Here is a 12,507-nt window from a genome sequence, read left to right as displayed (position 1 = left end):
ATTTTAGCCCCACTCTCTAGGACAAGGATTCTAAAACTGGGGGTTGAGACACCGCAGGGGGTCACGAGGTTATGACCTGGGGGGTTGCGAGCTGTCAGCCTCCATCCCAAACCCCACTTCACCTCCAGCATTTATAATAGTGTTAAATATATAAAAAAGTGTTTTTAATTTATATGGGGGGTGGGTCACACTCAGAGAGTTGCTGTGTGAAAGGAATCACCACTACAAAAGTTTGAGAACCACTGCTCTAGGATACGATCGACAGACCTGCCGGGCCTGTTGGGTTCTGTGTATTGTGCAGCAGTTTCACGGCACTTTTGAGTAAACACAGCAGCACTAGATACAGTATTTTCACCCCCCAGAATCCTTTAGAAAGTAAAAGCAGGATTTCCCCACAACTACTCCCCACCCCTCCAGCTGAGAACTGTATTTCAGGGTCAAACCAACCTCTGTTATGGCTGGGCTGAAGTCCGTGAGATAGCAATTCCTGCCTGGGAAATCCCAGTTACTGAATGTGGAACAACGGATCACAGTGACACAATGGGGAGGATGTTTGGTTTTGATGTGTTCTTTCCCCCCAAATCTCCACTGACGTTCCTGATGGATTCTCCTACAGCTGCACCAGGAAGTTGGAACAATGCTGCGGCCTCTGCTGATTCCCTTGACATACTTCTGTCTTCAAACCTGGCTGGGAATCCCTCAGGTAAACTCTTGAGCTTTGCCAGTGAAACACTCTGTGTTTTCTCATGTTTCTGCTCAAGGCTATGCAGGCAGCCATACTGCCTTAGACCCATAGACATGTAGGGCTGGAAGGGACCGCGAGAGGTCATCTAGTGCAGCCTTGTGTGCTGAGGCTGGACCAAGTGCACTGAGACCACCTCCGACAGTTTTTGTCTATTCAGGGCCCCACGCCACATTTTGCAGTGGCTGGTAGGGGAACCCCGGCCCTCCCACGAAACTGGGTTCCAGTCCAGGGACCCTCTGACCAGCAGCCAAGGTCTGCTCCACCACAGCAGTGTTGCCGTCCTCCATATGCATTTGGGGGTTGTATCCTGGATGAAACCTTTCCATGGGCACCACCAGCCTTGGAGCACGCAGTGCATGGCTGGCATACAGCGATGACAACCCACTGACTCCCAGTGAGTTTAATGAGGGGGGTTTCTAGATATCTCAGTGGGAGTGGATTGGGATCTCAGTCTCTCCTGGCTCCCTCACTTCTATGTCTCTTGTTCCCCCTGCTTTGTCTTCCCTATTAATGTATCCCTTCCTGCCTTTCTTCCTAACCCTACATCTAGACACAATATATCTATTACACTAAAAGTCCCCAGTAAACTAAAAATGCATCTGCAATGATTACAGGGCTTGCTGGTCCTTGGGTGTGCCACCCCCCCCAGAAGAAAATCATGAAGCTAACATAACATTTGCCATGCAACACACTGAGGATTTTGCCTCTATGTTCCATCCCTTTCTCCCACTTTTCCTCTGTCTTGTCTGTTTAGAGGTAAGCTTCTAGGGCAGAGGCCATTCCGAGTGTGTTTGTACAGGGCTGAGCACAATGGGGCCCCAATCCTGGGTGTGACCTCTAGGTGCTATTGTAACACAAATGCTAATGTGACCGTATGTTTCCTTTATTCTCCCAGGCAAAATGTGAGGTGGAGCTGAGCATGATGCCTGATGCTTTTGATGACCAATATCTAGGATGTGCTGAAGAAATGGATGAAATTGCACCTAAACTGCTAAAGGAAGAAAAGTCCATGTCCTCAGTGTTTTGCAGTGTGTGGGACAAGGCAAATGAAACCTGGAAAAATATGAAAACGATTTCTCGCCCCGACGGCTTTAAGGATGAATATGGAATAGCCATAGTAGCCTATACTGACCCCACCAAATACCCCGAATACAAAAAAACTTTTTCAACTATATTTAATGATGCAGTGAGTGGGACTAACAGATCTCGAGCTGCTTACATGGCCAGTTTCCAGTTCAAAGCCTTTCATTATTATCTGACAAGAGCTTTGCAGCTCTTATGGAAGGACGCGGGAGGAAAGTGTGGTGCGATGTATAAAACGACGGTGTACCGGGGGGTTAATACTAGTTCTAAGTACACGGGACAGGCTTCCATCAGGTTTGGATACTTTGCCTCTTCATCTATTAATAGAAAAGTGGCTGAAAGTTTTGGCAAGGCCACATTCTTCACCATCCACACGTGCTTTGGCGTGAAGATCCAGGACATGTCATATAATCCTGAGCAAGAAGAAGTGTTAATCCCAGCCTATGAGATATTCAGCATGTCCCAAGGACAAGGGAGTAACCACTTTATCCTCCAGAGCACAAAGCAGAACTGCAGCAATTGTAACTGCGCGTACCTGGGCGGTGAGTACTGGGCTGAACAGGAGAAATATTTGTGTGGGGCTATTTGCTGCGGAGGATTTGAAAACTCCACTTCAGGGAGAGCTGATGAGAGGGACGCTGACTTAGGGACTTACCACCAGGGCTGGGGGAGACAGGCTGCCACGACTCTTGCTGCTAGAGAGGCCTCGGGCTGGGGTGGGTGGACACTGGGTCCCAAGTGCTCACTGAGGAAAGAGAAGGTGCCTAGACATCATGGTGATGGAAGCACTAGAAAGACAGGTGAAGGCCCCAAACCACCACGAGTCTTCAACACATGCACGCCCCGTACAGAGCCCACAAGAGCTCTGGCAGAGCAGCTGTGGCTCCTCAGACACGGCACAGCAAATCCAGAGGCTGTGGGAAAGGGAGCAGGGGGGTGGCCTAGTGTGCAGATGGCACATTATTCGGGGCAGTCAGGACTAGGGACAACAGTGAGGAACTTCAGAGAGATCTAACCAAGTTGGATGAATGGGCAACACAACATCAGGTGAAATTCACTGACACACATTCAAGGTAACACACATTGTGAGGGATAATTTCACTGGATTGTTAATGAGCTGTATCAACTCAGAAGGAAACCTGGCCAGCATTGTGGAGAGTTCGGTGCAAATCTCAGTGAAAACCTCTGTTCAATGTGCTTCTAGGTCTATAAAGCAAACAAAATGTTAGCATGCATTGGGAATGATGGGATGGAGAATAATGTGGAGATATTAGAACTAAGGCTAAGATTTAGTCATGGGTTTTTGTTTTTTTAAGTAAAAGTCATGGAGAAGTCACAGGTAACAAACAAAAATTCACGGCCTTGTGATCTGTCCATGACTTGTACTATATACCCCAGACTAAATCTTGGGTGTTCTTGGGGCCTCCGGGGCACCCGCTGGTGCTCGGGGGAGGGGAGGGGTAGCCCGGGATCGTCACTGCTGCTGCTGGCGTGGGGCGTCCCTGCTGGACCGGGACCGCTGCTGTGGGGGGAGGGCAGTGTGGCTGGCACTGGAGCCTCCCATGCTGCTCAGGTGGTCTTGGGTTCAGTTGCACCTACCAGGTTCAGAAGTCACGGAATCTGTGACTTCCATGATCTCCGGGACAGACTTGCGGCCTTAATTATAACACCATTGCATGAATCAATGGGGCATTCTTCCCTGGGATACTAGGTTTGGTTCTGATCACCTAGCTCTAAAAGATTTATCAGGGGGGTGGAGAAAGAGTTCAGAGACAAGGGGTGAAAATGACCAGAGATCTGGAGAGATTGGGATGACTGAGCTAAGAGAAAAGACATAAAAGGAAACATGGAGATATACAAAATAATAAATGAGATGGGGAAATGGCAGTGTGTAATTTATCACTAGTGAAAGGGAATGCCCTGTTATATAGAATGCAGGCTTAACTTGTGGAACTCATTGCCACAACGTTTCCATGACTCCAAGAGCTCAGTAGAATTAAAGAAGAGAATTAGCCATTGATATAGACAGAATCTCTAAAGTTACGTTACACAGGATAAACTAATTGTTTTTAAAAGGGCAATAAACCCTTAGGCCTGAGGACAAAAGACATTCACTAACTGACAGGGTTGGGGAAGAAATTTCCTCTGTGTATGTTATTCCCCGCTGGGATTTCTTGCAGCTTCCCCTGATACAGCTGGGTCTCACCTCAATCAGGGACAGGATACCAGGCTAGATCCCGTCCGACAGTTCCTGTGATTCTTTGGAAATAGTAGAATGCAGCTGAAATTTCTACCTGGACAGATCCCATTTCATTGACCCTCTCTGTTTGTACTGTAGGAAAGATGACCCAAACATGTGTTTACAACTCTGGTAAGAAAGAACATTTTTGTTTTCATTCTTTTGAAAATGTCTCACCCTCTCTATTGAAGTGCAGAGCAGAGAGCAACCCCACCAGGCAAACATGTCACATGAAACCAGTTGAGAAATAAGTGGGATGAACTGCACGTTCTGTCTATTTATCCAGGTTCTCGTAGGGAGCTCATGACTAGTATCTGACACCTTCACGTCTGACTCAATTCCAGGCACAGTTGATTTCAGAAAAGAAAATTTAAGGAGAATAACCCCTTAGATTCATCTTCAGTGTTCTGAACTATAAGCTGAACACACATCCCCTAACCCAGCACCACAAGTGTGTCTCCATCTCCCTCCTCTCATAACTAGCCCCATTCTAGCCCCAGTGGAACTACATCCTCCCAAAGGACTAAACAGGATTGTTTTACCAGAGTAGATCAGAAAAAATCTCAAAATATTTTCTCATTGGAATTTGACAAATCATCAAATTCTTCACCTTCTGCAGAGGTGGTTTGATTTCGACACTGTTCTGTCAGAACGCTGCCTGGGTTCTGGCCAGATCACCCGCCTGGCTCCATGGCAGCTTGGCTGGGGGGCTGCCTGGGAGTCATAGACCCCAGGACTTCCAGTGCCCCTGACCCTGGGACAGCCTGCTTGATGGACCACCCCAGAGCCGACACTCCCTTCCCAAATCAGAGCCTCTGGGACTGGCTTGGGTGAAAGGTGCTCATTAATGATGGATACCAAAGGAACAAGCAGGTTGAGGGGGAGGAAGCAGCTCTGTCCAGCTTTAAGGATCTCTGTCTGTGTGAAATAATTTCCTATGAATTGTTTGATCTGCTTTTTCCTATTAACAGCTACCAGAGGCGGCCTGGCCTTCCCCGGTGTTCTGAGCCCGTCACTGTTTGGAGGATCCGTCATCCTGGTCCACGTTGCTGCTCTGAAGCTGTTTGCTGGTTTCTAAATTGTCCTATTCGTGTTACTCACTTTTTCTCTCTAACACAAATCATGGCGATGGGACTTGCCAGATCCAAAGCCGCCCTGCTATGCTGCCAGGGTTCCAAAGGGAAACCAGGAACCTGGAGGGAGTGTCGCTGGTACCTGCTGGGGCAAGCTTTGATTATACGTTATCAATGAGTAGATCAAAATGGAAGCTCATAGTTCTATTCCAGGTGGGATTTGTCTTACAATGGTAGAGCTATAAATTGGTGCCTGATATATAACTAATTACTTGTATTCCTGTCATGCTAGCACTTTTTTACTGACTTTTGATGACTTCAGTACAAGACTAAGGGTATGTCTACACTACGAGAGTAGTTCGATTTTAGTTAAATCGAATATGTGCAATCGATATTAGAAAGTCGAACGTATGTGTCTACACTAAGGACAGTAATTCGACTTTGTCAGTCCACACTACCAGGGAAAGCGTCGACATTGGAAGCAGTGCACTGTGGGCAGCTATCTCACAGTTCCCGCAGTCCCCGCCGCCCATTGGAATTCTGGGTCGATCCGCCAATGCCTTCTGGGTAAAAAAATGTGGCGAGGGTGCTTTTGGGTAACTGTCGTCATCCGTCAGTCACTACCGCCCTCCCTCCCTCCCTCCCTGAAAGCGCCGGCGGGAAATCAGTTCGCGCACTTTTTGATCAGTGACAGCGCGGACGCCACAGCACTGCAATCATGGATCCCGCTGCGACCATCGCTGCAGTTGTGGCCGTTCTCAACACCTCGCAGCTTATCATACACCTTTCCCTGAGGCAGATGCAGAGAAATCAGGCGAGGAGGCTACGGCACCGCCGTGAGAGCCTGAAGTCGGAGAGTAGCACAGAGCTGTCAGAAACCACGAGCCCCAGCGCCCAGGACATCACTGTGGCAATGGGGCATGTGGATTTTGTTGAACGGCGATTCTGGGCCCGGGAAACAAGCACGGACTGGTGGGACCGCATAGTGCTTCAGGTCTGGGATGAATCCCAGTGGCTGCGAAACTTTCGCATGCGGAAGGGGACTTTCCTGGAACTTTGTGAGTTGCTGTCCCCTGCCCTGAAGCGCAAGGACACCCGCATGCGAGCAGCCCTGACTGTCCAGAAGCGAGTGGCCATAGCCCTCTGGAAGCTTGCAACGCCGGACAGCTACTGGTCAGTCGCGAACCACTTTGGCGTGGGCAAATCTACCGTGGGGGTTGTTGTCCTGCAAGTAGCCAAGGCAATCGTCAAGGTACTGCTGTCAAAGGTAGTGACCCTGGGAAACGCGCAGGCCATCATAGATGGCTTCGCCGCGATGGGATTCCCAAACTGCGGTGGGGCTATAGATGGGACTCACATCCCTATCCTGGGACCGGGCCACCAGGCCAGCCAGTACATCAATAGAAAGGGCTACTTTTCAATGGTGCTGCAAGCACTGGTGGACCATCGGGGACGGTTTACAAACATCTACGTCGGATGGCCGGGCAAGGTTCATGACGCTCGCGTGTTCAGGAACTCTGGTCTGTTTAGATGGCTGCAGGAAGGCATTTACTTCCCGGACCACAAGATAACTGTTGGGGATGTGGAGATGCCTACAGTGATCCTCGGGGACCCAGCCTACCCGCTAATGCCCTGGCTCATGAAGCCCTATACTGGGGCCCTGGACACTGCACAAGAACTCTTCAACTACCGGCTGAGCAAGTGCAGAATGGTGGTGGAGTGTGCTTTTGGCCGTCTCAAGGGGAGATAGAGAAGCTTACTGACTCGCTGTGATCTCAGCGAAACCAATATCCCCATCGTTATTGCAGCTTGCTGTGTGCTCCACAATCTCTGTGAGAGCAAGGGGGAGACCTTTATGTCGGGGTGGGAGGTTGAGGCAAATAGCCTGGCTGCTGATTACGCCCAGCCAGACAGCCGGGCGATTAGAAGAGCCCAGCGGGACGCGCTGTGCATCCGGGAGGCTTTGAAAGCCAGTTTCAAGGCTGAGCAGGGTACCCAGTGACTTTTAAGTTTGTGGACACAGAAGCTGAACTTGCCCCCGTTTCTTTACCCAGTTGCCGTCGACTATCCTCTCCAGTTACATACCCCCTTCACCCCCTTCCCAAAAAATAAAGTCTGTTCTGTTTTGTTAATGGACACCGTTGTCTTTATTACTGTTTTCGCGGGAATGTTTTAAACCTGGGACGCAGACTGTGGCGGGGGGCGGGTTTAGTGTTGTGATGCAAATGATGCTTCTAAACTCCAGGAATGACAGGCTCCGCGGTGGTGGACTGGTTGTTTCAACGGAGCCTGCCAGCCCTCCTGGCCGGGACTGCGTGTATGTGTCGGCTATGTGACTGTCTTGCAGGGGGAGGAGTGTTACAGATCCCCTGCTGCGCGGCTCTGTGATCCAGGGTAAGGACCGCTGCATAAGATCTGTAACTGCCCTCCCCCGCCACCAAGTCACAGAGCAACACCACCCCCCCCACCACACAGAACATGAAAACCACCTCCCAGACTGACCAGGATAACTAGTCACTGCACTGTATATGTGCCCTGCTGCTGGACCTGCCCCCTGCTAAAGGTGACTGTCCTGTCCAATTACCAAGCCCCTTCCCCCCCCTTCAGACAGACTCTCATCTAAAAGAAGAGGATGGAAACAATAATGAACAAAAACGTATTTTTTATTAACAACCGCACATGGAACGGGGGGGTGAAACTTGGACAGGGTCTTGTGTGAGGCGGGTAGGAAAGGACTTTTCAAATTTTGGGGAATGAGAGCCTTCTAGTGGTAGAGCAGTCCGCAGGGGTGGAGTGAAATTTTTCACGGCCCCTTCCGCCCCTCCGTGTTTGGACTTTGGGTGAGGGGGGTATGGGACTTGGTGGCGGGGCAGGGCGATTAGAGAGAGACTGCAGCGGGGCTCTCTCCTCCTGCCTCCGGTCCTGCAGAACATCCACAAGGCGGCGGAGCGTGTCCGTTTGCTCCCTCATTAGTCCAAGCAGCGTTTGAGTAGCCTGCCAGTCCTCCTGTCGCCACCTCTCCTCCCGTTCAATGTTTGCCCGGTGCATTTGGGACAAGTTCTCCCTCCACTGTGTCTGCTGGGCTGCCTGTGCTCGGGAGCATGCCATTAGTTCAGCAAACATGTCTTCCCGTGTCCTCTTCTTCCTCCTCCTAATGTGCGCTAGCCTCTGGGCAGATGTGGCTGTGGGAATTGGAAAAAGGGAGTGAATTCCTGAGACAGATCAATGTATCTGTGAACAGAGAACATAGTCTTTCAACAAGACCATGCAGAGCACCTATCACACGCGCACTGAGGACAAGGTCGAATTTTCGGCCCTCGCCTACAGTGCCTGCGGTCTTGCTGTGGCGAGCTGAGGAGCAAGGCAGGACACCGGACTTTGTCTAGCTGTCAAACATGGTAAGCCGTAGACTTGTGGCTGCTTAAAACTTTAAGAGTGGCACTGGCCTCCTTTCGCATAGAAAGCAATGCGAGTCTCTGCTGGCAGCAATCCTGCAAGCATGAACTCTGGCCCTGTCCCACCCCCTCGCGGCTGTAAACCGCGTGGCTGTAAACCGGCGGTTGCAGTTCTGTAAAGGGACGGGCAAGCAGTCCCAATACTAACTTTCCCCTACCTAATTCACAGCAGGGAGTCATGCCAGACATCACCCTCCTGAAGGTCTCGGAGAGCCAGAAGGAGCGGATGCTTCGTGACAGCCTGCAGAAACCGGGGCCATTTGCTGCAATGCTCTGCAAGGCCATGATCCCCGAGTACCTGCTGGCGTTGTGGCAGGGAAACGTCTCATACCACGGGGGGCCTAACAAGCTCTCCCTGCCCAGGAACCTGCTCATGAGGCTTGAAAAACACCTGCAGGAGACCTATGAGGAATTCTCCCCGGAGGATGTCGCCTCTATCCCCGGATACATTGACCAGTTTTTGGGTTAGGTGCCCTTGGAGGGACAAAAGAGTGCAGCGTTTTGGGCATTATAATCATGAAGCGGACATTGTGAAATTTTTTGAAAATAGACTATATATTGAAGCGCCCAAAGACAGAGTAATCATGATACACTTTGCACAGATTCCCGTTTTGTTGGACTTTCCTGTTTACATGTTTTGAAGCACTTTACCCACTGTTAATATTTTAAATCTTCCTGTTTTGTTGTAAATAAATGTTTACATGTTTTAAAGCACTTTACCTATTGTTAATATTTTAAATATGCCAGTTATGTTATAAATAAATGTTTAGATATTTAAAACACTTACTGCTTGATTCTTCCCCTGAATCTGTGTCTGGGATAACGGCTGGGGAGGGTTGGTAGAGGATCTCTGTGAGGGTGATGAAGAGCTCCTGGCTGTCGGGCAAATCAGCGCTGTCGACTGCCTCGTCCTCCTCATCTCCTTCCTCCTCTTCCCCGTCCGCTGAGGAACCGGCCGCGGACAATATCCCATCCTCAGAGTCCACGGTCAGGGGTGGGGTAGTGGTGGCGGCCGCACCTAGGATGGAATGCAGTGCCTCGTAGAAACGGGATGTGTGGGGCTGGGATCCGGAGCGTCCGTTTGCCTCTTTGGTCTTCTGGTAGCCTTGTCTCAGCTCCTTGATTTTCACGCGGCACTGCGTTGCATCCCGGCTGTATCCTTTCTCTGCCATGGCTTTAGAGATCTTCTCATAGGTCTTTGCATTCCGTCTTTTGGAGCGCAGCTCGGAAAGCACGGACTCATCTCCCCACACAGCGATGAGATCCAAGACTTCCCGATCAGTCCATGCTGGGGCCCTCTTTCTAGTCTGAGATTGCACGGCCATCTCTGCTGGAGAGCTCTGCATCGTTGCCACTGCTGCTGAGCTCGCCACGGTGTCAAAACAGAAACTGCGATTCAAACTGCCCAGACAGGAAAAGGAATTCAAATTTTCCCGGGGTGTGGCTGGTCAGAGCATCCGAGCTCGGACTGCTGTCCAGAGCGTCAACAGAGTGGTGCACTGTGGGATAGCTCCCGGAGCTATTAGCGTCGAATTCCATCCACACCTAGCCTAATTCGACATGGCCATGTCGAATTTAGCACTACTCCTCTCGTTGGGGAGGTTTACAGAAATCGATTTAAAGAGAGCTCTATGTCGAACTAAATAGCTTCGTGGTGTGGACGGGTGCAGGGTTAATTCGATATAACGGCGCTAAATTCGACATAAAAGCCTAGTGTAGACCAGGCCTAAGAAATGAACTAAGTCAAAGTATTTTCATTAATACAGTAGAAGGGTTTAATCTGTCTCTCGGCCAGGTGACTCTGTAACAGCGCAGTTTGTGGGGTCCCATGTCTATATCTCTCAGTCACTTTCATATCAAATTTGCTCAGAAGATGATATTTTTAACTCATGAAATCAAAGGTCCAATTCTGGGCTACTTTACTCACCTGCCTGCCCACTGACTGTCCTGGGATTGCGTGGGGTCTAATCAGTAACAGCACAGGTAGGCCTGACCACTACCATGGCAGCTGACGTGTTCCAGCAAGGGGCACGGCGTGTGTATGGATATTCTGAATAGCTAGATTGGGCCATCAGGAGGACACCGGAACTGGATAAGTGTGACGGGATCCCCGGGGTGAAGCCTGGGACTGTGGGACCTCTGTGTCCCCTGAACTCTCTCCAGCCTGGGCTGTCTCTCACAATGCATTGCTAGCCACCAGGAGCAAACCCCTCCAGGTGCTGTGATCACTCAGCACAGCAGCCTGTGGAGCCCCACACCCAGCTAGATTGCATGAATGCTCCCAGAGCCACTCATGGATCACACAGAGAAGGGCACCAGCGAAATTCCCCCAGCTTCCAGCCTTGTACCCCAGGAATATACCACCTTGCTCTGCTCAAGATGGGCAGTGCAAATGTATTAGTTGGTTCACCACTTCAACAATGGAAAGTGGACATACGCCAGCCTTACAAAGCCTGAGCCTGAGCCATACCTGAGCACATTTGTCACGCACTTCAGGCAAACTCACTGGTAAAGCTAAACAAATTTCTTGACTACAAAGATAGATTTTAAGTGACTATAAGAGTTAAGCAATAAGTCAGAGTTAGTTACCAAAAGAAAAAAGCATACAGTCTAAACTCTCAACCTGATTAGACTGGGCAACAGCTAGACTAAACAGTTTCTAACCCCACTCGATATTGCTGGCTTAATATCGTAGGCACCGACTTTCAAAAGTGCTGAGGGGGAGGGGAGAGCGGCTCAACCCCCGGCTCTGCCCCAGGCCCCAGCCCCACTCACCCCTTCCCCTAAGATCCCACCCCACCTCTTTCTGCCCCTGCTCCATCCCCAGACCACCCCTTCCTGCCCAGTTCCACTCCCCCTAGTGCACCATGTCTTTGCTCCTCCCTCCTCAGAGCCTCCCGAATTCTGCAAAACAGCTTTTTAAAAAACGGTGTCACATTAGCTATCTTCCAGTCATCTGGTACAGAAGCTGATTTAAATGATAGCTTACAGACTACAGGTAGTAGTCCTGCAATTTCAGATTTGAGTTCCTTCAGAACTCTCGGATGAATACCATCTGGTCCTGGTCATTTATTGCTGTTTAATTTATCAATTTGTTCCAAAACCTTCTCTAATGATACCTCAATCTGGGAGAGATCTGTCACCTAAAAAGAATGGCTCAGGCTTGGGAATCTCCCTCACATCCTCAGCCGTGAAGACCGATGAATAGAATTCATTTAGTTTCTCTGCAATGGCCTTATCATCCTTGAGTGCTCCTTTAGCACCTCGATCATCCAGTGGCCCCACTGATTGTTTAGCAGGCTTCCTGCTTCTGATGTACTTAAAAAAAATTTGCTATTACTTTTTGAGTTTTTGGCTAACTGTTCTTCAAATTCTTTTTTGGCCTTCTGTAGCAATGCGGGACTCACCCCTGCGGTGCCTCCTGCTGGTTGTCTCTGGGAATTAGCATGTCCAGCCTCCGGAGCGCCCTCTGCAGGCCAGTGTCCCGCTGCCGCTTGGCCCCCCGTGTCCCTCCCGGACCCCCGTTATCCGGGGTGCTCCCCCTTGGTAGTAACCCCTTTGTCTCAGGGTCTCCCCTCCCCGAGGAGCCCCCACCCACTATCCCCACCTCGCCTCAGTATAAGGCTACTGCCAGTCATCGTCTAGCCCCCGCACCCTGGGGCAGACTGCAGTATCAGCCCACTCATCACTGGCAAGGTTGGGTTTGGACCTGCTGCCTTTGCCTACCCCTGGGCTGCCCTCTGCAACGCCCAATACCCATTGGCCTTCTGCTAGGCCACAGCCTGGGGCTTTCCAGCCTGGAGCCTCCCCAGCTCCTCTGCCTTTCCCCAGCCCTGCTCCACTCAGGTACACTGCTCAGGTCCCTGCAGCCAGGTCCATCTCCCTCTACAGCTAGAGACTGCTGAGCTCCTG

General features: G+C 50.4%; 1 protein-coding gene across 1 annotated transcript; it reads left to right on the top strand.

The window, feature by feature from the left end:
• Positions 1 to 637: 637 nt before the first annotated feature.
• LOC112115690 (T-cell ecto-ADP-ribosyltransferase 2-like) lies at positions 638 to 5,305 on the top strand. The gene is made up of 4 exons (XM_024212854.3): positions 638 to 703; positions 1,641 to 2,370; positions 4,167 to 4,199; positions 5,039 to 5,305. Exons 1-4 carry the CDS (start codon positions 638 to 640, stop codon positions 5,143 to 5,145), a joined length of 936 nt encoding a protein of 311 aa, XP_024068622.1. The 3' UTR covers positions 5,146 to 5,305.
• The last annotated feature ends 7,202 nt before the right edge of the window (positions 5,306 to 12,507 follow it).

Source organism: Terrapene carolina, unplaced genomic scaffold, assembly GCF_002925995.2.
Source record: "Terrapene carolina triunguis isolate 2854851 unplaced genomic scaffold, T_m_triunguis-2.0 Scaffold34109, whole genome shotgun sequence".
Lineage (NCBI taxonomy): Eukaryota > Metazoa > Chordata > Testudines > Emydidae > Terrapene > Terrapene triunguis.
The sequence above is the reverse complement of the archived record's forward strand: the minus strand, read 5'-3'. Positions and strand labels throughout refer to the sequence as shown.

Bases quoted from the DNA above. Each gene is read 5' to 3' on its own strand.
- LOC112115690 (XM_024212854.3), top strand. From the start codon at position 638: ATGCTGCGGCCTCTGCTGATTCCCTTGACATACTTCTGTCTTCAAACC. The intron at 704-1,640 runs GTAAACTCTTGA...TTATTCTCCCAG, and splicing joins CCTGGCTGGGAATCCCTCAG to GCAAAATGTGAGGTGGAGCT. The intron at 4,200-5,038 runs GTAAGAAAGAAC...TCCTATTAACAG, and splicing joins AACATGTGTTTACAACTCTG to CTACCAGAGGCGGCCTGGCC.